This window comes from Quercus suber, unplaced genomic scaffold, assembly GCF_002906115.3.
Source record: "Quercus suber isolate HL8 unplaced genomic scaffold, Cork oak 2.0 scaffold_26, whole genome shotgun sequence".
Classification (NCBI taxonomy): Eukaryota; Viridiplantae; Streptophyta; class Magnoliopsida; order Fagales; family Fagaceae; genus Quercus; species Quercus suber.
Window position 1 is genome coordinate 1,005,230 of NW_027069491.1, and position 25,180 is coordinate 1,030,409.

General features: G+C 40.6%; 1 protein-coding gene and 1 long non-coding RNA gene across 2 annotated transcripts; both read right to left on the bottom strand.

Annotated features, from left to right (window-relative positions):
* Window positions 1–3,421: 3,421 nt before the first annotated feature.
* On the bottom strand, window positions 3,422–4,773 carry LOC136065276 (uncharacterized). The gene is made up of 4 exons (XR_010626903.1): window positions 4,525–4,773; window positions 4,289–4,423; window positions 3,913–4,174; window positions 3,422–3,755 (listed from the first exon to the last, which is right to left on the bottom strand). It is a non-coding gene; the product is annotated as an uncharacterized LOC136065276 (long non-coding RNA).
* Window positions 4,774–4,836: 63 nt separating this feature from the next.
* Window positions 4,837–11,674, bottom strand: LOC112037572 (serine/threonine-protein phosphatase 7 long form homolog). Its single transcript, XM_065768250.1, has 10 exons — window positions 10,957–11,674; window positions 9,936–10,036; window positions 9,037–9,810; window positions 8,842–8,929; window positions 7,363–8,661; window positions 7,199–7,273; window positions 6,805–6,892; window positions 6,417–6,701; window positions 5,695–5,864; window positions 4,837–4,954 (listed from the first exon to the last, which is right to left on the bottom strand). The coding sequence occupies exons 3-5, from the start codon at window positions 9,111–9,113 to the stop codon at window positions 8,212–8,214; spliced, it is 615 nt and encodes a 204-aa protein (XP_065624322.1). The 5' UTR covers window positions 9,114–9,810; window positions 9,936–10,036; window positions 10,957–11,674; the 3' UTR covers window positions 4,837–4,954; window positions 5,695–5,864; window positions 6,417–6,701; window positions 6,805–6,892; window positions 7,199–7,273; window positions 7,363–8,211.
* Between the last annotated feature and the right edge of the window lie 13,506 nt (window positions 11,675–25,180).

Here is a 25,180-nt window from a genome sequence, read left to right on the forward strand (position 1 = left end):
TTCTCCTTTACAACATTATGTGCAACAGACCTAGACAGAGTTAACCTGATAACTCCTAGTACCTGTCTGTCAAGAAGAGCCCATTCATCAGCCTTCATCGCCTCAGGTTTTGTCCCCAAAAGAGGCAGATGCAATTTCCTCCCATAGAGATAATCTTCAATCTGCATCCTCCAATACGCGAAGTCTGTGCCATCAAACTTTTCTATTCCAGACGCCTTTCCTGCTTCCTCTGCCATTGCTCCCACTCAAACCTAACCCTAGGCTCTGATACCAGTTGTTGGGAATTTAACCAAAATTCCAACCTGTGAGAAACAATAAAAATAGAGAAAACACACGCCAAAGAAAAATAATCACACGCACAAGACAGTATTTACGTGGTTCGGCAATTTGCCTACGTCCACGGAGTTGCAGGGATTTCACCATTATCAGGAAAAAAATACAAAGTGCGGCTACAGTGTTTTTTCTCTCTCCCTAAAAACACAACAATAATAGTGATTACGAACCCTAATTATAAAAGCGGCTTTTATATCCTACTTACAGGGTTATAATGGGCTAGGCCAAAAATAAACTAGGCTCCACAAAGCCCAACAAATAACAACCATTTTAAATGTGTGGGCAACATCGAGAAAAGATGAATTTGGATTTTGGATAGAACTCAATCTTCTTTTGGTTAACTAACTTAATGCTCTACAAACAAAGTAAATTATTCATAACAGAAGCAATTAAGGCAACCTCTAAATACATCTTTGAGAAGAAAAAATTCAGGTTTTGCATCAATTAGTTTGTGTGCATGTAAATAAAAGAAAACTATGAATATGTATTACTGGTTACCCATCGCGGCTGCATTCATGAATGTTGGATCTGCATCCAAAGTTCAAAAGCAAATATCATCATAAAACAAAGCTAATAATAACATGCATGTATAAAATTATGTGTGTGTGTGTGTGTGTAGCTTCTCTGTGTTAGGACCTTGAGGTTGATGGAAACCCATTTGACATGTAGGAAGACTTGGGCATTTATGGGAGAATTTTATTTGGAACTAAAGAAAGATTTTGGAGAGAAAAAATTTGCTCCTCTCTCTTCTTCTTTTATGGGAGTAGCTTCTCTGTGTGTTATGGAACCTCAAACGCTTGTCCTGTGTTCGTGTCCATCAACAGCGTAATTGGCTAACCAAAAAAAAGTTAACAGAGAGATAAGATCAAATAAAATACGGGCAAAAGACCAAAAGGACCTACTCTCTAACTGTTTAAATTTAAAATATTTTAAGGATAGAGGTGTAAATCACCAACACAGAACAAACAATCCAATCCAGGTGATAAATTTGGGAGAAAAAATTGACTTTTGTGACATGCAAGATCAAAAAGACAAAAACACTTTCTTCTTTTACTCGGTATTTCTGTCTCTTCGCCTACTAACCCTAGATGCTTCTTGAATCTTGCCGTGTGTGCCTTGTCATTTTCTTCAGCTGCTCAATTTCTTCACAGCCGCAAATAGAGAAAATGGTGAGATACAGAGATGAGGAAAAAAGAAAAAGAAAAAAAATCAGCTGCGAGCCAATCGATAGAGAAAGAGAAGAAAGAGGGCCAAATTGGCCATTTACCATTAATTTTCAAAATAATTGGCACAAAAACACTGTTTCGGAAATAAACAGCAATCTACCATCTTTTTAAGTACTCGAGTTTGGTAAACTCGAGTACTGTGTTTTATAACTCCACCGTGGCATGGCTGACATGGCATCTGGGATTTGAAATTCCAAACAGTACTCGAGCTCAGGAAGCTCGAGTACTGTGTACCCGAGTCCAGTAAGCTCGAGTATGGTTGGGGTTAAAATTCCAAACAGTACTCGAGCTTCCTGAACTCGAGTACTGTGTATCCGAGTATGTCTGAAGTAAATTTCAGTTTTATTTCACTCTCACTCTCACTTCTCACTTTCACTTCACACTCTCACTCACTAGAACACACTCTCACTCTCATTCACACACCCTCACTCTCCTTCACACCTAAACATACAAAGCCCAAACCCTCAGACCATCGTCGGCAGAAAATCCGTCGGCGGCAGAAGCTCTCGTCGGCGACCTCTCACTCAGCTCTCTCACTGTCTCGCAGTAAGGTCAGTTTTTTAGTGTTAGGGTTACGTCTTTCATTTGAAATTTGAATGGATTCATAATTAGAAATATTGAAAAAAAAAAAAAAAAAAAAAAAAAAAAAAAAAAATAAGTATCCGAGCCCACTGGACTCGAGTATGGCTCGGTGTTGTTTTAAAGAAAGAGTCCACATTTTAAAAAAAAAATGCTTGCACTTGGTACCCGAGTCCAATGAGCTCGAGTACTGTCTGAAGTACCCGAGCCCACTAGACTCGGGTATGGGTGTGTCCACATTTTTTTTAAAAAAAATTCTTGCATTGGTACCCGAGCCCAGTGAGCTCGAGTACTGTTCGAGGTACCCGAGTCCACTGGACTCGAGTATGGCTCGGTGTGAAGAGTCCACATTTTAAAAAAAAACATTGCACTTGGTACCCGAGCCCAATGAGCTCAGTACTATCTGAAGTACCCGAGGCTAGTGAGCTCGAGTATGGCTCGGTGTAAGAGTCCAATTTTTAAAAAAACATTGCACTTGGTACCCGAGCCCAATGAGCTCGAGTACTTTTTGAAGTACCCGAGCCCATTGGACTCAGGTATGGGTGTGTCCAGGTTTTTTAAAAAAAAAATTTCTTGCATTGGTACCCGAACCCAGTGAACTCGAGTACTGTTTGCAGTACCCGAGCCCACTAGACTCGAGTATGTCTCAGTGGTATTAAAAAAAGAGGGCATTTAAAAAAAAAAAAAACAAATCAGTATGCCAATTCAGCTGAGAAAAGTGGTGGTGAATTTAGTATGCCAATATCCTAAAATGTCTTTGGTTCAATCTCAAGTCAGACTGAGAAAGCAACATAGAAAGCAAACTATAGAATTGGGGTTTTGATAGAGTGGAATGAAATAATTATCGGTGCAAGGAAGGGTTGTTGACCTTGAGAGATAGATAGAGAGAGATCTGTGGAAAGATGAGAGAGACTAGAGGGGGAGAGACAATGAGAATATGAGAGGAGACAAAAAGCAAAGGAAAGAGAGAAAACTGAGAGAGCTTACTGTTATTCATGGACTAAAGATAGTTATTCATGGACTTCTTTTTTTGTGCTATAAATATTGGAAATTGTGAAAAATTATCTATATAGATAATTTTCCAGTGAAACAAACAGAGCATATGTTCTCTTTCACTAATTTAATAAGCTTTTTTTTTTTCCTGTTGTAAAAAGGACATTTTTGTACAATTAAAAAAAAAAAAAAGAGCTTTTTCCGTAAACTGGGGAAATTAAATAGCTAAAAAGTGAAGAAGAAAAATTAATTTGCATGTGACATGGCACAACAAATTGTTAGTGACATGATAGCAAAATTAAATACAAAGATTCCATTGTTTATACTTAATAATTCAATAATTACAACAATAGAAAGGAAAGATTCAAACTTGGATTACAACAAATTATATCACTAAATTATAAAACTCTTATTTTGACAGTCCGTTGTATTCCTATAACAACTTAGGAATGTATTGTTTTACAATGTTTTTAGAAATGTAGTGATTGGTCGCTTCACTAGGATGGATGCAATCAAAAAATAAGTATTGTGAATCCCTCTCACATGTTGGAGTAATTGAATTACAAGAGGTTCCGGCCTCCACGTACCCGGTACCACAGCACCCTTTCGAAGTTTCAACAAAGCCTGGTGGGCAACACACTCTATATTAGAAGTTGTCCATATGAAATACTAAACAAAATAGCTATATATATAAGTTTGCTCTCATGAGAAGAAGGCCAAGCACTGTAGCAACTCTAACCGTAAAATTTAGAATTACCAGTTCTGGGTTGGATCAACTTACCATACTTTTGTGGATTATTGATCATGCTTATCACCCGCTGATTGATATCTGCATAGGCAAATTTACTCCCCGGAAGAACTGCCTGTAATTTGGATAATAGATTCACCAGTTTGTGATTATAACTTTGAGAATCTGCATTTAGATGCTCTATGCATTTTCTATTTATTGGTTTCGGGTACTTCAAGGTTATTTGGATGGACAAGCAGCCCATTGGAGGAAGACCAACTACCATCATTTTATGGCATCCAAGGTCATATAGTTGCTGCAAGTTTACATGTCCAAGAAAGACAATATAATCAATATTTTTATATTGGTAGATAATCAACATTCAACCAAAAGTTAAGCTAGTGCATGTAAAATAAAATATCAAACCTACCTATTACACTACTGATATATAGGAAACAACAGCCAACACAAAACATGTCCTGCCCATACTGCTCATAGTGTTCCTTCCATTTTGCCATGCAGGCTTCAGGGACTTCAACATCAAAACATGGAAGTTTCCAAACTTCTGAATGGTGCACAGAAAACATATTACAATTCTTGTTACATGATGCTCTCTGAATGGCACAAGAAAAGAAAGGAACTAACTTCTTTCAAAAGAATCCTCACCTTTAATGGACTGATCTTCTGTTTGATATTTATTAACCGTATCAGAAATTAAACCCAAAATTGATGTTGAATTGAAAGAATTATCCCTATCCATGTAATGTGGAAACAATTCAGCCTTCAGTTCTCTTGGAACTTCAATCTGCAAATAATAATTACAATAATTACAAATTTCTAGATAGAATCAGTCACTACAAGGCAACTTGGGAGATCAAGAATCAATAACACAAAATAGGAATTATGGTCGTTAATTATAATGACCTCAACCCATTCAAAATAAAATCCCCCTAACCACAATGGAATACTCCACTCCTGTTTGATATTTATTAACCGTATCAGAAATTAAACCCAAAATTGATGTTGAATTGAAAGAATTATCCCTATCCATGTAATGTGGAAACAATTCAGCCTTCAGTTCTCTTGGAACTTCAATCTGCAAATAATAATTACAATAATTACAAATTTCTAGATAGAATCAGTCACTACAAGGCAACTTGGGAGATCAAGAATCAATAACACAAAATAGGAATTATGGTCGTTAATTATAATGACCTCAACCCATTCAAAATAAAATCCCCCTAACCACAATGGAATACTCCACTCCAACTTTGAAGCACCATATTCCATTTAATGACCATCCAAAAAAAAAAAATGCCCTAAACCCCAAACCCCACCCCCTCACTCTTTTCTGTAAAAAAGTAATGACAGATGTAAGTCATGTAAAAGAAATGATATGAAGATTAATCTGTGGCAAGCACTAATAGCCTGACAAGCTCTCATTACTTTATGGTTCTAACTTAATAGAAGACAAGCTCCCAACTTTATAATATTTTAAGTTTTAAACAGTAGAAACCTTGCTAAAACTAAAAGTTCAAATTATCAGTCTCAATGTTCTTAACAATTATGGATTAGAAATAGTTGCACTCATCAATGTAACATGCACAATCCCAGAGATGTTGATGCTTACTGGATGCATAAATCATCTCAATTAGTACATAGTTTGTACATAGTACATAAAATAACAAGGCAAATCACCATTGTTTTTAATCTACGAAAATTCCAAAAAAGGAATCTGAAAAGTACGGATAAAATCTTCAACCAATTCCATCAATAAACCATAATTTAAACATTTACTATTATTAAGCATTTAAAGAATAGTAAAATGGGATGGACCTCTAGGTCTGTGACATTATGATAGAAGGGAGATGCAGTGTGGAAAACCCCATCACAGCCCTCAACAGCAGAATCAAAAGAACCTTCTTCCAGTAGATTTGCTTTGAATAGGTGAAGTCTCTCCTTGGCCCCATCAAGTACTTGTAAGTGGTTTGTTTTCTTTGAATCATCTGCAGGAGGTAGAAGAGAACTTGATTAGTATATCCATCCAAATCTTAACTATACAGTTGACCTACGGAAAAGGTTAACAATCCAATGACTCATTTATAGAAAATCAGAATGAAACGGAAGAGTCATCTGGTAACAATAAATAGACATGCAATACAAAGGACAGAATAGCATTCTCAGATCCGGCCATGTATGAGAGTGCATTATGAAATTCAAGGGCAGTTTTTAGACAATCTAACATATAATCCAAATTAGTATACTTCTTTTTTATGAGCACATTGACAAAAACAATATTACATATACATATTGTGCATGATATCATATATATTTTTCATTTTTATTCCCAAGACTGTTAACAACAACAAAAAAGTCCAGTGTACTTGGTTGGTCTTTCTAATAAAATTTCTTAGGTTTCTTATAAAAAAACAGCAACAAAAAAGAAAAATTACTGCTACAATCTTACATAATTACAACATCCATTTAGAGTGCAAAGACTACAAAAGAGCACTACCATACACCGGAGGACTACCATACAAAAGAGGCAAAACACTTACATTAACTAATTCTTTTCGAGCTTCTTGCAGCTCATCATTGCTCTTACGCTCCTTCACTATTAATGTTTGGTTCAAAGCTTCTAAATCTTCAAGTTCTCCTTTATCTCGCAACTGTTTGAGTATTGTATCCACTTTTTCCAGAATTTCCACATCTCCATCGTCTCCCATGTGCTTCATGACATTTAATGACCCTCTCAATCTCTCAATTTCCAATTCCAGTGCTTGTTTTGCATCCAGTTGCTTTTGTAATTGAATTATTCTCTTATGGAGTTCCTCCTTTTGCCTCTGTGTAAGAAACCAATTGTAAAGTATAACTAATCTATCTTTATCCAAAATGACAAGGAAATCTTTAGGTTATCCTTTAAGCACTTAGAAACAACTCACAAACCTGAATCTTCAGCCAGTTTCAATCCATTCACAGCAGCCTTTTCTTGCTCCAATGAGGCCAATTGCAGAGAACTATTTCTTATAGCAGTCTGAAATAATAACAAAAACAGCTCTGTCGTCTTGCAAACATGAAAGTATAATCATAAAAAGAACACTTCAACTGATGCTGCAACTAGTTGAATAAAATAAAGCAGATAATAGGAGTTACTTTGACAGTGTCAAGTTTAACGGTTTTCTAATCAATCATTCTGGGGGTTATCAGATTTGATGAGTACCAAGGGAAAAAAGATCACTTTGTTCTTCCCCTTTTAGAGCAACTTAATATAGTAGACAAAAGTTTTACTGACAAAATAAAGGAGAGTGTAATACAGTTATGCAACTGAAAAATAACTTACATAAGTTATTCTTGGCCATCAAAAATCATCCCCATTTTCTTCTCCTCACTGGTTCCTTGACTGGTCTTACTTTGCCTGAAAAGAACACAAGCAAATACTAATATGCAAATCATTTAACTATAAAGAGATGTATATGTAATCAGTATTGAATCGAAGTATCGTACCATGTCCAGTCCCACAATCAGGAGGATGTGTCCGTGTCCGTGTCCGTTGCGGCCTTCGCAGCCAATTCTGAATGTGTGAAGCCTCTGGTGGGGGGGCGGGTATCTGTGCCTGGATGAACTCGGTACGCACAAACTCAAGGGGGACAGCACCAGGGGTGGGGAGCCCAGGGGTGGGCATGAATCTCATCTCATCTCTACCATGTACATTTACGGGGGCAGTGCCGGTGGGCAATGGAGATGTAGTAGGGGATGTGGGTGGGCAGGTATCATCGCTCCTCATGGATGGGGACCGAGATGTGTCCCCATGGGCAAACGTATGGGATGGACCCGCATCATCGTGCGCCATGGAGCCCAAGTCATAACCAATGTCCAAACACATCTCATCTGCTGTCTCACTTGCTTCCTCCATGGTGTGGTCATGCACGGGTGTGTGACGCCGACTAGATGTGGGCACAGGTGTCTGACGCCGACCAGATGTGGGCACGGATGTCTGACGCCGACTAGATGTGGGCACGGGTGTCTAACGCCGACCAGATGTGGGTACGGGTGTCTGACGCCGACCAGATGTGGGTATGGGTGTCTGACGCCGACTAGATGTGGGATGCTGACTAGATTGATGGCCTCCTTGCCGTTGACGTCTACCTGCTTGCCGACCACGCCCTACAGCTGGTTCACTTGTGTTGCCCGTAGTGCGTGCATCGTCCAATGTCAACCGACCGAGCTCTTCAACAGCTCGCAAGGCATTAATACAGTTGTTGTAGATCTCAGACCCTGGTTCGCACTTCTCCATAATCCTCAACTGTGATTCAACCTGTCACAAGTATACAAGAATAGTGTTAGTAGGTTGAACTAAACTATGCGAAGCGAGGTACATTTATAACGAAACAGTGTTTGAAAACTTATCAAAGTGTCCCAGTACGAGGTCTCTCTCGTAATATGGCGAACAGTGCGAGGACGAAACCACACCATATAATTGTCATTGTAGCTCATCTCCCCATGAAATGGCGATGCTTCGGCAATTGTGGCATGCGCCACCCATTTAGCAATATGTGTTCTATGTTCAACAGCCCAGTTTTTTTCGTGCTTGCCCTGAAGTGTTATCTTGTGAAGTTCAGTTGAAGTATCGACATTGATCGGTACGTCTTGCTTCATCCCAAACTGTCGGAGAACACGTTCTGGGTGATGGCCTTCAACCATCCAAAAATGTATGAGCGGCACGATAGACCTCCATATGCGTTGGCCTGCCGTACAATATGCAGGCAGGGAACCCAAATAATTTCTGTATGGCTCCCAAACAATCTGCAATGATCCAATAGATGTAAACAACCATATTAACAATATAATTAAAAAAAATGTGTAACGAATGTGAACAATACATGGCAACAATGTTTAACTCTGAAATAAAAAATGTTTATTCATTCCCACTTGTAAGTACGACAACTACATGCCAAAGCGATTTCCACTTGTAAGGCACAATACCTGATTTGGCCGTAGCGAAGTGAGCGACAAACGATAGGTGCATAGGACGTGCATTAGATGTTCAGATGTTATCTTAGCCCCTTTCCATCTACCAAACAACACAGACATAACCTTCATATTAGTTACTTACATAATTCCCATGCGAAAAAGATAATACAAAAATGTAAAACGGTAACTATCTAAGATCCTACATACCGATAGCAAGTGGACCTGGGGACAGTGCCAGGTGTGGATGCCTCATCACAGGATATATGTGTGGAAACCTCTCCCATGCCCACAACTGCACCAATAGCACGGCACCGCCAATCTGCTTGGCTTCCTTCTCTGATGCCTTATAGATGTGTCTATATAGCCAACTTAGTGCTGCACTACCCCAACTATATCTCTTTCCATTGCTAATTAGATTGAAAAATTGCAAATACATAACTGAGTGCCGTTCACCAGACTTGTCCATAAACAATATACCAGCCAACATCTCCAGTATGTAAAACCGAGCATACTGCTGCACAAGCTCCTCACTAGCATCAGCCGGGAGAGGGTTCCTAAACCGATCCTCAAGCCATTTCGCTTTTATCCTCGGCCCTTCCATCACTCCAGTGTTCTTAACTCCACGAAGTTCTCTGGCGGCCTATGTCCTAGCAAGTTAGCACATAGTTCACCCCAATCACCCATATGGGTATATCCCACCACCGGCAACCCATCTACAGGTACCCCCATTATAACCTCTATGTCTTGCAGCGTGATGGTCATCTCACCGAGGGGCAAGTGGAATGAGTGTGTCTCCGGCCGCCATCTCTCCACCAAAGCCGTGATCAAGCTATGGTCAATGTCTATATTTGGGACCCGAAGTAGTCCATCTAATCCTGCATCCATGATATGAGCGGCGATACGTGAATCTAACCCACCTTCAAACAAACCTTCAAGCAAACCTTTGTTTCGGTGACGACAAGTCAGTACACCTGACACTTCCTGCAAACCGAGCAACTTAGTATTAATAATAGCATTCATTAAGCACGTAATAATTACGCTTCAAACTTAAATGCCAAAAATCTTTCTACTACATATATTGACAACGATTTTGGACAAGTGCATACCTCGCCTGCCAAAGGAGCATCCCAAACCAAACTTGAACGATGCACATCCTGCCTTGTCAAGACATCCTGTATAGAGGGTCTCGCTCTATGTGGGTCCATATCTGGCATAAATTAAAGGTGATTAATGTATAATCAAATATAACTACTTCTACAGGTAAAAATAAATAAATTGATTTGTATTGTGGCACTATGCATCGAACTTATATCATAATAAGCAAGGGTCATTCTATCTTACACTTGAGTTTGTGCACTAAGATGCAAAAGTTGTGGAAAAGTCATGTTCAGGCACAATGTTATGAATTGGAATCCCAAATCTAGAAATAGTGAGTTGTAAGCAAGTTGCTTTCCATGACTATTGCGAGCTTAACAGTCATCAACCAAGGTGTTACAAAGATTTTCACACTGTGCTTTACACACCAATGACATATTTACATCATACATTCAGCAATCATAACTCTACTGACATCTGTCAGGGACAACAACCAAACAAAAGAAATTTCAAAAACGTTATGATTGCGTTCAAAAAGCAATTGAAAGAACAACATCCTCTCCACAATGGAAATTCTCGTCTTATTTACCATCAAATGCAAACTTATTCCAAGTGCTAGCTGTGGGAAGAGTAAAAAATATTTCTTTTTTCAATCTCATTGAGGATTTTCTTCTTTTTATTTATGTTTCAAATGTCCAAGGAAATTCTACTCTAATGAAGAAACTTTATATAAAATTTAATTGGCAGCCTGTTCTTGTTTTATTTCAGCCAAACATCTTATAAACTCTTTCTTGGTTAAGGCAAAATCTACAGCCACTTTACATCAGGAATTTGTGCATGAGTCATCTATAATGGAACAACTATATATAATATCCACATCAACTATTTCTGTTGTGCAACTTACCATGTAGAGGGGTACTCAACCTGAGAAATCCCAATATTGCAACTTATCATGTAGAACGGTTGTTTACTATATCACTACTCTCTGTCCCAAAATAAATTAGAAATTTGTATGATCGTGTCAATTCTTACCTCTTTCCAAATCCTTCCATTCCAAGAGAAGTAAACTCTGTAAAGTGCGACCGGCGCACTACACATCATTCCGAGATTGATGGTATCGGGTGGGTCCCAGATCTCCATGAAATAGTCGAAGACAAGCCCTCCAGGGATTAGACAGTCACTGCAAAGCGTGCAGCCATGGTTAGGGTGTGTAGAAGTAGAAGCGAAGGGAAATGGGATGCCATAGTGACAGTGAGAGGCCATGGTTACAGAATCACATATGGGGTACCTAGTGGCTAGTGGTTCCATGGTTTTAAAAACCGGAAACCGGATCTCAATCTTGCCCGGTTCTTTTTAAAAATCGGAAATTTAAAAAATATGCATCAAAAACCGGAAATCGGTGGCTCAACCATCAAAACCACTCTCAACCCAGCGTGTGAAAAAACAAATAACAGCGGTATCACTGATACAGTGACAAATGAGAGAAAGAGGGGTAAAGAATTTGGCAGTGCAAGGTTTTAACAAAAATGAGAAGAAGCAGCTGCAGATCCAAAAGTTTTGAAAGAGAAGCTGAAGGAGAGAAGAAACTTAAAGTTAAGTAGAGAGCAGGGGAGGAGAGAAGAAACAACCCACACACATCCGGCAAAATTAATAAGAAGATAAAGAAGTGGTCAAAGTGGGTACAAGGAGCTAGTCAGGCCCTTAGCTTGCACGTCTCCCCACCAAACTGTGTTTTCCCTCCTCGAGAAGTGGCAAAGAAGATGGGACGTAAAACAAATAGCTCAGTGTTGACCAAAAGAAGACAACACGTGTACAACTTTTGTATTTCAAAATATTGGAGTTGACAGTACACTTTAGAAGTAAGATTGTTTTAAAGTAATTTCATTAATAATTGTAAAAATTTTAGCATTTATAATTTTGAAATACTATTTTTAGAGCATCAACAGTAGACTTATCATACGTCTAATGTAAGGTACATTTGACATTCAGGTCTAAAATACACTAAGCAACTAGAAGACCATATGGGAAAGGCTAAATTTTTTTTTGACATATAACTATAATACTAGTACTGTAGCTTAATGGTATAAAAAAAATAATTTTTTAATACTTTCTCCTCATTTTTAATCTAGAAATTTCTCTCTCCTCTTTCATTATTTCTCTTCTTTTCTCTCTCTTCTTTCTCTCTTTCTCATCTGCTCTTTGCTCTCTTCAGACCTAAGACCCCATGGCTTCCTCAATGGTGGAATCAGATGGGTCAACATGAGGGTTTCAATGACTTCGATAGTGATTCTGACAAGACATCAGTGGTGGGTTTCTTTAGAGGTGCAGGTTTTGACAACAGTGGAGATCGTGGGTTTTGATAACGATGGGTTGGTGGGCTGGTTTGAATCGACGTGAGGGCTCCGATGGGTTTGAATGGGTTTGAATCAGAGCTCCGATGGCTCCGATCATGATTCCAATGAGGCATCGGTGGTGGGTTTCTTTTGCATGTTTGATTAGTTTTTTTTTTTTTTTGGTTTGAAACTCTTGGATTGTGTTCTGTTTTTGTTTGGTGTGAAGATGAAAGAAAATAAGAGAAGGTTCTGGGTTTTGTTGTTGTTTATAAACTGTTTGGTTTCCTAGAAAGTTGAGGAAGAACAGAGAGAATGAAACTTATGAATCTTGATTCTTAATCTTTTTTGGCGTGGTTTTTCAAGAATGAAACAGTTTGTTTCAAAAGAGTGATTACCTGTGTTTGTGTGTGTGTGTGGCTCTGTGTGTGTGGTGATGTAACAAAACCCACAATAAATCAAATGAAACCAAAGAAAACCCACCAAAAAAAAAAAAAAATTCAAATGAAACCCACATCCCAGAGCCTATATGGATTCAGATTTAGTAGAAATAGAGGATTAGAGAGGTCAACGAAGAAGAGAAAAGTTAGAGTGACGAACCTGTGTTGCCGTGAGAAATGGAGAAGAAGAAGAGCTTCTGGTGCCGAAGAACAGAGCGACAGCGAGAGGGAGATGATAGCGAGATTGAGAGGGAGATAGCGAGACTGAGAGCGAGAGCTCGCCGACGAAGTCTTCTACCGCCGCCGGGTTCTTCGCCGCCGATGGTGTGAGGGTTTGGTTTGGGCTTTAGCTGTGAAGGAGAGTGAGAGTGTGAGAGTGAGAGTGTGTGAGTGAGAGTCTGTTCTGTGAGTGAGTGAAAGTTAAAACTAAAAGTTGGAAGGGAGAGTAGGAAAATAAGGTTCCGCACAGTACTCGAGCTTCCTGAGCTCGAGTACTGTTTGGAATTTTAAATCCCAAATGCCATGTCAGCCATGCCACGGTGGAGTTATAAAACACAGTACTCGAGTTTACCAAACTTGAGTACTTAAAAAGATGGTAGATTGCTGTTTATTTCCGAAACAGTGTTTTTGTGCCAATTATTTCGAAAATTAATGGTAAACGGCCAATTTGGCCTAGCCCAAATGGTAAATTTCTAGCATCTAACCCGAATGGTCTAAGTCTAAGTCTTTCACCAAAAAAAAAACCTGAATGGTCCATCCCGTTATCATGATTTTTTTTTTAAAATTACTTTTTTAAAATGACTGGCACAGAAAATCAGGAAGAAAGCAGAGCAGAAACTGAAGATATATATTACAAATCATATACCATACAGAAAAAGTTACACACTACACACTAGGATGCCCCTCTTAATCCCATGTGAACAGTGAATATGGACAATCCTTATATCCCTTTATTTTACAGATTCCCATCCTTATACCACGTGGATATGGACAACTCTTGTAACCCTTTATGAGTTTATGGGTCCGTTTGGATAGCACTTATTGTTGCTGAAAGTTGATAAAAACTGATTGTTGCTGAAAACACTGTAGCAAAATAATTTTTAAATGTGTGAATAGTGTTGTGGGACCCACTTTTAATATTAAATATTGTGTGAATAGTGCGTGAACAGTGCGTAAACAGTGTACGCACTGTTCATGCACAGTAAATTTTGTCCCCCCCAAAGTCAACAAAGTGCGGCGAAAAAAAAGAAAAAGAAAAGGTAAAACGCAACTTTACTTTGAGTAGCAAAACTTGCTATCCAAACGCAGGCTACGTGACATTAAGACCGTCGCCTAGGCCTCTTTTTTTTTTTTTTTTTTTGGCAGAATAAAAAAGGAGATTTTTGGTGAGAACTTATCGATCTCACATTACGTGACAGTAATAGGTAATACCTCGTGTACCACACGGGCTTTACTAGAACTATCGCTCGAACCGCTCCTCTCTAGATGTAGAATGAGGACTCTTACCATCAAGCCACACCCGCATGTGGTAGACTGTCATCTAGCTTGCTTCCACATGTGACTTACTATAGTATACTAAAATTATTAAAGATAGTTTGTTCTTGGTAAATCTCTATCATTAAAATTTCAAATACTACCTCAATAAAAAATTTGTTTTCAAAAATTTTTAAACTAAATTATTTATCATAATTTTTAATCGGGTCACACCAACGCTTGCGTTATGTGCTTCAACATAAATGTTCTACATCATACAACTTAAAAAAAAAATTAATAATAATACTTTTATTAAAAATTTCTATCACCAAAAGTTCTCAAATTTTTTTAAAATAAAGTTCCATTGCTTATTTAAAAGTATTTTAAAAAAAATCCAAATATTTAAACATATTAAAGAATCTAGCACAACCATTTCATACACCAAACATAAAGTTCATAAGAAAAACAAAACAAAACCAAAGCCATACTGATAAATGATGAGGATAATTTTTTGACCAACCCTCAAAAGGGATGACTAACCCTCAAAAGGGAAGATCAACCCCATAAGGGAAGACCACCCTCAAAAGGGAAGATCAACCCCGAAAGGGAAGACCACCTTCAAAAGGGATGATCAACCCCTGAAAGGGAAGATCACCCCCTGAAAAGGACGATCAATCCATGGGCTGGCGGATTAGGCAATCCCTAATCTCGAAGACCCATCCCCTAGGCATTCCATGGGGCTTGCGTGGGGCATGGAAATTATTTGCACATCATAACCAAAGGCCCTACTGCGCAATTAGATCTCTTATATATGGAAAAGTGTTCCCGAGTATCTTGGGACCCTTCTCTTTACAAGGAAACTCCCTCGTATCAAGGGATTCGAGTCAGCTCTCTACCACTATATAAACCACAAACCTTACCCTTCTTAAGGTATGTGAATTCTCCCTAACTCTTGTTCTTGAGTTCTTAAATATTCTTTTATCACTGACTTAACCTTCAGAGAGTCTTTGGCTGATACCTCACCGGTGCCTTTTGATTGGTTCTTCTCTTTTGTTCTTTGACAATTTTTGTGCATCATCAGTTGACATCGTCTGTAGGGATGAGTGATAAGCCACATCGTTGTTTCAAAGACAAAAAGTTGTATGGTCTGACATGATCAATGGCCACCACCAACCAAGAGACCAGAAACCTGCCCAACACATTGGAGAGACAAGTGTAAACCCTCGCCGCAGTGATTGAACGGTTCACTCAAAATAAAAAATGAGTTGGAACGACAGTTGGAGCAGCGAAATGATTGGGAGCTGAATGATCAAAATGACAAACGAGAAAGGGACGAACGTAACAACGACTGTCCCCCAACAAATGATCACCAAGAGAAGGACGACTAAAAGGAAAGCAGTGTCGTCAGTAGATGTGACCAACAGGATACCAGTCATGCCTCTGAGCTGGAATTCGGTGTGTTGCACATTACACATGATGCAAGAGATGCAGATGATGAAAGAGAAGATAAATATGATGATGAATGCCCCAAAGGGTTGAGTGTCTACTAGCTTGGATGAATTAGTCCATCGCACTGATTCTTCCTTCACTGCACCAGTCACATCCTTCCCCTTACTAGCCAAGTTCACAATGCCATAAGTAGAGGCATACGATGGGTCGAAGGACCCCTTCGACCACCTGGAGTAGTTCAAAACCCTCATGCCCTTGCAGGGGGTCCTAGACGAGATCATATGCAGAGCCTTCCCCATCACACTCAAAGGGCCAGCCCGAGTATGGTTTAGCAAGATACCCCCAATTCAATTTCAACCTTCAAGGAATTAAATGGGCTCTTTGTCACACATTTCAATGGGGGTCAATGACATAAGAGGTCCTCAGTAAGCCTCCTAAACATTAAACAATGGGATGACGAGAGCTTGAGGTCGTATGTCACTCAGTTTAATAAAGAGGCACTACTGATCGACGAAGCCAATGATAAAGTCCTAGTCATAGCCTTTACCAATGGACTCCAATTCGAAAAGTTCTTATTCTCTGTTTACAAGAATGATCCGAAGACCATGGTTGACATGCTATACGGAGCCACAAAGTATATGAATGCCAAGGATGCCATGATCACTAGAAGGGGCGGACCAAAGAAGCGAGAGAAGCATGACAATCCCCGTTCAGACAAGGGAAGGAAGGTAGCCCAAACGGGTGACAGAAGGGATGAACGAAGGTCAAAACCCCTGCCAGGACGAATGACCAACTTCACTCTTCTCAACACCCCAAATTAGGGATGACCTCGCCTTAGTGTAGCCAAGTAAGCTAAAGGGCAACCCAAACAAAAGGTTGAGGAATAAGTACTATCGCTTCCATTGCGACCATGGGCATTACACCTCAGATTGCTATGACCTAAAGCAATAGATAGAAGCCTTCATTAGACAAGGAAAATTGCAATGGTTCGTAGGGTGAGAAAGAGTAGGAGAAAACCTATTGAGGGACCAAGAGTCGAATTGATGAGTTGAGGAACGACCTAGAGCCCCATTTAGAGAGATAAGAGTGATCGCTAGGGGGAGCACAATGATTGAATCCTCGATAAAGGCAAGGAAGACCTACCTACGAATGGTGTAAAATGTCCAGTTCACCGGTCGCTCGCCCAAGCTTACTCGGATGGATGACCTGGTGATTAGCTTCACTGAGGAAGATGCCCGATGAGTCCACCACCCCTATGACGATGCCTTGGTGATCAATCTGACGATTGCAAACTTCAATACCCGATAGTTCCTGGTGGACAATGGAAGCTTAACCGACATCCTCTATTATCTAGCCTTCCAACAGATGAGGATCGGTAGGGAATGACTCATGCCATCAGACATCCCTCTAGTAGGCTTTGGAAGAACGAAGGTCATGCCCATTGGATCCGTCACACTGTTGGTCACCATCGGCACCTATCCTCAATAAATCACCAAGGATGTCACCTTCTTGGTAGTGGATTGCTCGTCAGCCTATAACACCATCATCGGGCGATAAATGCTTAATGCATGGAAGGCAGCCATATCCACATATCACTTACTATTGAAGTTCCCTACGAATTGTGGGATAAGAGAGGCCCACAAGGATTAGATGGCGACTCGGGAGTGCTATGCAGCCATGTTGGAGATAGACAAACAAATGACCATTATGAACATTGAGAAGCAACGAGTGAATGTAGAACTGATGGAAGGATTAGAGACCATCTCCCTGGATGACGAACATGCAGATTGGATCACTTGCATTGGCACGCAAGCCAGCCTTTCGATCCGAAATAGGCTGATCCTTTTCCTAAGGGACAACCTGGACATCTTTACCTGGAACCATAAGGACATACCCTGGATTGATCCAAATATCATGGTCATCAGCACAACGTCTCCCCATCCTTTCCACCCGTCTGACAAAGAAAGAGGGTCTTCGCACAAGAAAGGGATAAGGCTATAGCTAAAGAAGTTCACAAGCTGTTAGACGCAGGCTTCATTAAAGAAGTCTATTACCTTGAATGGTTGGCCAATGTAGTAATGGTTAAGAAGCCAAATGGGAAGTGGAGGATGTGTATAGACTTCATCGACCTAAACAAAGCCTATCCAAAGGATAGCTACCCCTTCTCGCAGATCGACCTCCTTATAGACTCGGCGGCTAGACACCAGTTGTTGAGCTTTATGGATGCTTTCTCTGGTTACAACCAGATCAAGCTTGAGGAGTCTAACCAAGAGAAGACATCGTTTGTCACTTGCCAAGAGCTTTTTTGCTATAAGGCCATGTCATTCGGATTGAAGAATGCGGGGGCAACATACCAAAGGCTCGTAAATAAGATGTTCGTCTGACAAATCGGACGGAATGTCGAGGTATACGTAGATGACATGTTGGTGAAGAGCAAAGAAAAGGGTCATCACCTGAATAATCTTAGGGAGACATTCGAAACACTTCACCTCTATAGAATGAAGCTTAATCCTAGCAAATGTGTGTTCGAGGTATCATCGGAAAAGTTTCTTGATTTCATGGTATCCCAACGAGGTGTCGAAGTCAACCTCGATAAGATCCAAGCAATCCTAGAATTCTGAAGAAATGCTTGCCATTCTTTAGAATTCTGAAGAAAGCTTTTGAATGGACCAACGAATGTCAGAATGCATTCGAGGTGTTGAAGGCATACCTGGCGTCCCCACCGCTCCTAAGTCCATCCAAACCCGATGAAGAGCTTTTCCTATACCTAGTTGTATCCCTCAGGCCGTCAATTTAGCCCTGATCCAAGAAAAAGATCGCATACAATTGCACTTGTACTACACCAACCGAGCATTAAGGGGGGCAGAAGAGAGATATCCCCCCATGGAAAAATTAGCCTTCATTTTGATTACAGCAGCCCGCAAGCTGAGGCCATATTTCCAAGCATATACCATAGTGGTTCAAGCAAATAAGCCCTTTTGAAAAAAAATGGATAATCCAGAGGCCGCCAGACGGTTAGTCTTATTGGTAATAAAGTTAAGCAAATTCAACGTACGGTATCGCTCGAAGACTGTAATCAAAGCCCAGGCCTTAGTTGACTTTATCGCAAAATTCATGATAGGCGAAACTGACGACTGAAGGGCAACCCCTTGGAAGGTTCAAACGGACGAGTCGTCTAACAAACATGCTAGAGGGATCGAAGTGGTCCTTCAATCCCCCGAAAGGGACATCATCGAATATGCCGTCCGATTCCAATTCCCCGATAACTAACAATGAGGCTGAATACGAAGCCATTCTCACAGGGCTCAATTTGGGGCCTCATCAGTCGTCCCTGATAGCGACTCCTAGGTTGTCATTGGGCATATCAATGGGGATTACGAAGCCAAGGGCGAACGAATGAAAAAGTATCTCGACATTATTAGAAGACGGAAAAATCAAACCTTTGTGGTAAAATTCTTACAAGTCTCAAGAGAAGAAAGTGAACACGCCGATTGATTGGCCAAAACTGCATCTACAGAACACATTACAGTTGATCGACAAGTCCTATCATTCATTCAGTAGTCCCCCGCCATTGAGGAATTGGAGATACAAATGATCCCTAAAGGCGCTAACTGGACAACTTTGATCATTTCTTACCTTAAGAACGGGACACTTCTAGAAGATCGCGATGAATCCTGGCGATTCAAAGTTCAGGCAGTATGCTTCATGCTGATAGCAGATGTGCTATACAAGAGAGGTTTCTCTTGACCATACCTAAGGTGTTTGATCCCTGATGAAGTGAATTACATCATGAGGGAAGTCCATGAAGGGGTGTGCAGAAACCACTTAAGGGCGTGATCATTGGTCCACAAGCTCATACAAGCATGGTACTATTGGCCTACAATGCAAAAGTATGCCCAATCCTACGTGAAGGCATGTGACAAGTGCCAACGCTTCAACAATGTTGTAAGGCAATCGTCCGAACCACTCATCTCGATGAACGCCCCATGGCCTTTCGCTCAATGGGGACTAGATATCATAGGACCCTTTCTAATGGCAATGCGACAACTTAAATTCCTAGTTGTGGGGATTGACTTCTTCACCAAATGGGTAGAAGCAGAACCACTAGCAACCATCACGATGAAGAATGTCTGTAGCTTCGTCTAGAAGAGCATTATCTGCTGATTTGGGATCTCTAGGGTCCTCGTCTCTAACAATGGCAAATAGTTCGGCAACGATGCGTTCAGAGATTTTTGCAATCAATTAGGAATAAAAAACCAATACTTTTCACCTACCCACCCACAAGCCAATGGACAAGTTGAGGTTACAAACCGATCCTTGCTCAAACTGATCAAGACTCAGTTGGAAAGGGCAAAGGTGATATGGCCAGATGAGCTACCAAGCGTCTTACGAGCATATAAGACAATCGCTTAGACACCCACAGGAGAAACACCATTTTGTCTAGCATTCGGGAATGAGGCTGTCATCCCCACAGAATTAGGAATAGTAAGTTACAAGATAGCCTACCATGACAAAGGGAAGAATCAAAAGGGGATTCGTCTGCATTTGGATCTGCTGGATGAGGTAAGTGTGGCCGTTGAGTAATGAATGATCCGATACCAAGACTTTATGGCCAAACACTATAACGCTAAGGTGAAGCCTCGACATTTCAACATCGGGGACCTTGTCTTGAGAAAATTGATCACGACCACCAAAGATCCCATACAAGGGAAATTAGGACCTAATTGGGAAGGTCCATACATAATCATTGATTGCAATAGGAAGGGCATCTATTACATGGAAATGCTCGACGAGCAAAGGCTGCACTATCCTTGGAATGCTGAGTACCTCAGAAGATACTATTAGTAGTGCATCAGTAGTAGCTTGTGATATCGCTTATGTTATCGCTTTCCTTTAAGTTTTTGTTTAAGTAGTTGACAAATTGGTTTTTCGATTGATCAAACAGCAAGTTATCGACATTTTATTCTATTTATTTTCAAATGGAATTATTATTATCTAATATAAAGGAAGGTTTATAAAAGCGAAGTCCTACCTAAGGGATGGACAGATGATCAAGGATGCTTTCATGCACCTAATCAAATCCTAAGTCCTACCTAAAGGGTGGACAGACAATCAAGGATGCTCTCATGCACCTGATCGAATCCTAATTCCTACCTAAAGGGCGGATAGACAATTAAGGATGCCTTCATGTACCTAATCTCATCCTAAGTCCTACCTAAAAGGCGGATAGATGATCAAGGATACCCTCATGCACCTGATCAGATCCTATGTCCTACATAAGGATCAGATCCTAAGTCCTACCTAAGAGGTGGACCGATGATCAAGGATGCCTTCGTGCACCTGATTAGATCCAAAGTCCTACCTAAGGGGTGGACAGACAATTAAGGATGCCCTCGTGCACTTGATCAAATCCTAAGTCCTACCTAAGGGGTGGACAGATGATCAAGGATGCCCTCGTGCACTTGATCGATCCTAAGTCCTACCTAAAGGGTGGACAGTCGATCAAGGATGCCTTCGTGCACCTGATCAAATCCTAAGTCCTACCTAAAGGGTGGACTGATGATCAAGGATGCCCTCGTACACCTAATCAGATCCTAAGTCCTACCTAAGGGGTTGACAGACGATCAAGGATGCCCCTATGCACCTGTTCATATCCTAAGTCCTACCTAAAAGATGAATTGACGATCAAGGATGCCCTCATGCACCTGATCATATCCTAAGTCCTACCTAAAGGGTGGACCAATGATCAAGGATGCCCTTGTGCACCTGATCATATCCTATGTCCTACCTAAGGGGTAGACAGATGATCAAGGATGCCCTTATGCACTTGATCATATCCTAAGTCCTACCTAAGGGTTAGACGTGGGTACACCTAATCCTTGTCAAAAGCCAAAAAAGGGTAAACTGACGACTCAAGAAAAGAAGGGTTGAGGCGAAGTAACTGACGAGTTATCACCCTTAGTACCTAACAATGAGATAAAACTCGTCAAACCGACGATTCAATAATGACTGATGCAAACCGATAAGCATCGACACTTGTGCAAAATATGTTATAAAGTGAAGTTTTAAGGTATAAAATGTTAACCTAAAACCTAAAACAAGGGGTAAAGATAAAGTTAAAACCCAAAACAAGGGGCCATCATTGTCTTTAAATTATAAATAAAAGGCTGGCGAACAAAAAGAAAAAGAAAGGAAATCTCTAAGGATCAACAAGAGGGTTGTCAGTCTGCTCTTGAGGGTTCATGGGGTCGTCGGCCACACCACCAGGCCTGTTGTTCACCAGAACCTCTTCCTCAGTCTCCTCGTTGTTGGGAATGGGCTCGACAGCAGGAGTTATTGGGGCACTAAGTTTGATTTGGATCGAGGAGAAGTCCACGTCTGGGAACTAAAGGATAGCTTTCTTACGAAAGTCCTCAAAGCCATCCCCGTAATAACCCCCATTTCATTGAAATAGGGTTAGGACCATTAATACTCCTCAATGGCTTCCTCATTCACCTTCTCATTGAAATAAGGTTAGATTAGCTTTCTCCTTCGTTAGGTCATCGGTCTACTGAGGCATCCCATTAAGTTCGACCTTCAGGTCAACCACCTCCTGACCATGAGTTTGAGAAGACTCTTTGAACTTCTTAAAAGTGTTTGCTTTAGAGCCCAGATGTTCCTTTAAGTGTTTGATTGACGCCTCACGAGATGCATAGCAAACTTACAAAGCTCGCATCCTCACCAAGCCCTAATAAAAAAAGGACAGATTGGTGTTAAATAGAAAAATAAAATAAATGGGCAAGTCTATATAAAGGGATGGGCCTACTTAAAGGGATGAATCTATATAAAGGGATGAATGAAAAGCATACCCTCATCATGTTGTGAAGGCCAGAGTCACCTAAAGGGTCGATCTTGTGCTCCTAGCACTCGTCCAAATCAACATCCCAGACAATGGAGCAAGCAGTATCAATGGCATACTCCTTATCTTTCACTAGCAAAGGGAGAGGAGGAGGGACGATGGTACCTTAGAAGGTCATAAGGCCTTTCCCAACCCCATGACGAGGAGCATCAACAGCAATATCACGTGCTTCCGGATGAGTGGAAAAGCTACTAGCACCCTTACCCGATGACTGAACGTTAGAAGTGTATTTCCTCTTCTTAGAGACATGAGGAGGTAAGGTTGACGAACCCCCACCTTGGGCCTTTAAAGTGGCGGCCATCTTAATCTCCTTTTGCTTGTTCTTCATTGCCTATTTGTTCTTCATGGATTCCATCTCTGAAACTGACGAACGGGTTAAAGAGTGTGTAAGTCCAAACTAGATCAAAATGAAAGCGACGAGTAAAAGCACTTACGAACTCTCGAAATGCAGTCTAATCTTCGGCTTTCCTCAGAAAGGAAGGGTCTACCACAGAAGGAGTAAAGTGTATCTAAATTAACAAGCCTCTTCCAAGGCCTCTCCTCAAGAGGTATCTCGAAGATCCTTTCTAAGAATGCTTCTTGCTCAAGAAGGATCGTTGGGCACACTATAGTTGAAACAAACAAAAGGCATATATTAGTTAAGTGAGAGATGTAAACCAACGACCCAGATAGTCTTAACGACTCACTAGATTTGTTCAGAAGCCCCCAAGAGTGATCATAAAGGACCCTATGCTATTCCACTCGTCGGGATGACACACCTAATTGACCCTTTGCACAAAAAAAACCTAGCTTTCCACTAACGATTAGAATCTGGCATATCAGATATTAACCTCAAGGTGGACTGACAACATACAAAGTTGTAAAAAGCCTTGGATCAAGGGATTCCTTGAGGTTTATAACAATAAAAGAACTCCTCTAAAGTTAAGGAGCGACGACCGCCACTGAGTTGACCCCACAGCACCAGTTAAGGGCTATCTAGTAGATGGACACGCCTATAAAGGAAGCCAACTAATGATGCAAGAAAGAGAGGGCTAGAAGAAGCCCTGTTATGAAGGCGGCCTCGTAAAAAACTACGTCAGACGACCTCCTATCATAGCACTTCTCCCATAGGTTAGCTTTCCTAATAGGCACATTAGCAGGTATTTAGAAACAGGGCCTCAGCTAGGCAAAGACCTCGTTGCTCATATCAACTGGGAAATCATGGATGGATCAGTCGTCGGGAAGGATAACCTCCCTTGGTCGTCACCCCGAAGGATTGGCTTCCTCCGAAGAGGGATCTGATGTTGACTTCCTATTAGAAACCAACGATTCGTTTGACGAATACCCAAGCCTAGAATGACTAGATATGTCATCTTCTGAACCCATGTGGACTTATGGGGTATGATCACTCGTCGCTTCACTATTTCCAGACATTTCTCACCTACAAGCGATGAATGAAAGCTAAGATTCTACTCCACCTCCTAAGTGTACAACTAACAAACAAAAAGGAAGTGGGGAAAGAAAAAGAGAAACCGACGAAGCATACCTAAGAAACAGATGAACGGTAAACCGATAAAGCAAAGGAACCGACAATTGAGCTCTGGGATTGGAATGGAAAATTTTCAAGCAATGAGGACAATAATGGCATTGAACTATTTATAGGATGGTCTGGCACAAAAAAACAAAGTGTTGTGATGTTTGGCTCCACAAGCCAAATAGTGACATGTGTCTCTAGCCATGTCAAAAGGACATAATTACCCCTATTTATGATGCATGACATTAAGGAAAGACATTTATGACAACTCTGCGACCTATCGGCCATCCCGACAACTCACGGAGTAGGGGGCGATGAGGATAATTTTTTTACTAACCCTCAAAAGGGATGACTAACCCTAAAAGGGAAGATCAACTCCAAAAAGGAAGATAAGAGAGAACGTCATTCCATTATGATGATGGCAACCCAATACATCCTATGTGGAGGACAACTCTATAGAAGGTCCTATGATGGTGTACACCTTTGTTGCTTGAAAAGAGAAGAAGCCGAAAAGGTAATGGAAGAAGTTCATCAAGGAATTTGTGGCCCTCATATGAACGAAAGAGTGTTAGTCAAGAAGATTTTAAGGATAGGGTACTATTGGAATACAATTAAGACTGATTGTGTGGACTATGTGAAAAGTTGCCATGATTGTCAAACACACGCCAACTTGAATCATGTTCTACCTAGTGAGTTGTATAGCATGACCTCTACATGGCCATTCTCGATTTGGGGCATAGATGTAATTGGAAGGATAGCTCCCAAGGCTTCAAATGGGCATGAGTACATTTTTGTGGCAATTGACTACTTCACTAAGTAAGTGGAAGCAACCTCCTATTCTGTGTTGAAAGCTAAGCATATGGCTTGGTTCTTAGAAAACAACATCATATGTTGATTTAGGGTGCCCCAAGAGATCATTTCCAATGGTTCCTACTTTGAAGGCAAAGTCCAAAGGGTCATGGAAGAATATGGCATTGAGCACCACAAGTCTTCATTATATCGACCACAAGCTAATGGGGTCGTAGAAGCAGCCAATAAGAATGTGAAGAATATCTTAGCTAAGATGATAGTGACATACAAAAATTGGGCTGAGAAGCTTCCATTTGCCCTATGGGTTTATATAACTTCTATTCGAGCATCGACTAGGGCAACA

Excerpts from the sequence above, each read along its gene's own strand:
- LOC112037572 (XM_065768250.1), bottom strand. The coding sequence starts at position 9,113 with ATGGGAGAGGTTTCCACACATATATCCTGTGATGAGGCATCCACACCT. Across the intron at positions 8,930-9,036 it reads CCCAGGTCCACTTGCTATCG|ATGGAAAGGGGCTAAGATAA; the intron begins GTATGTAGGATC and ends GTTGTTTGGTAG. Across the intron at positions 8,662-8,841 it reads CTTCGCTACGGCCAAATCAG|ATTGTTTGGGAGCCATACAG; the intron begins GTATTGTGCCTT and ends GGATCATTGCAG.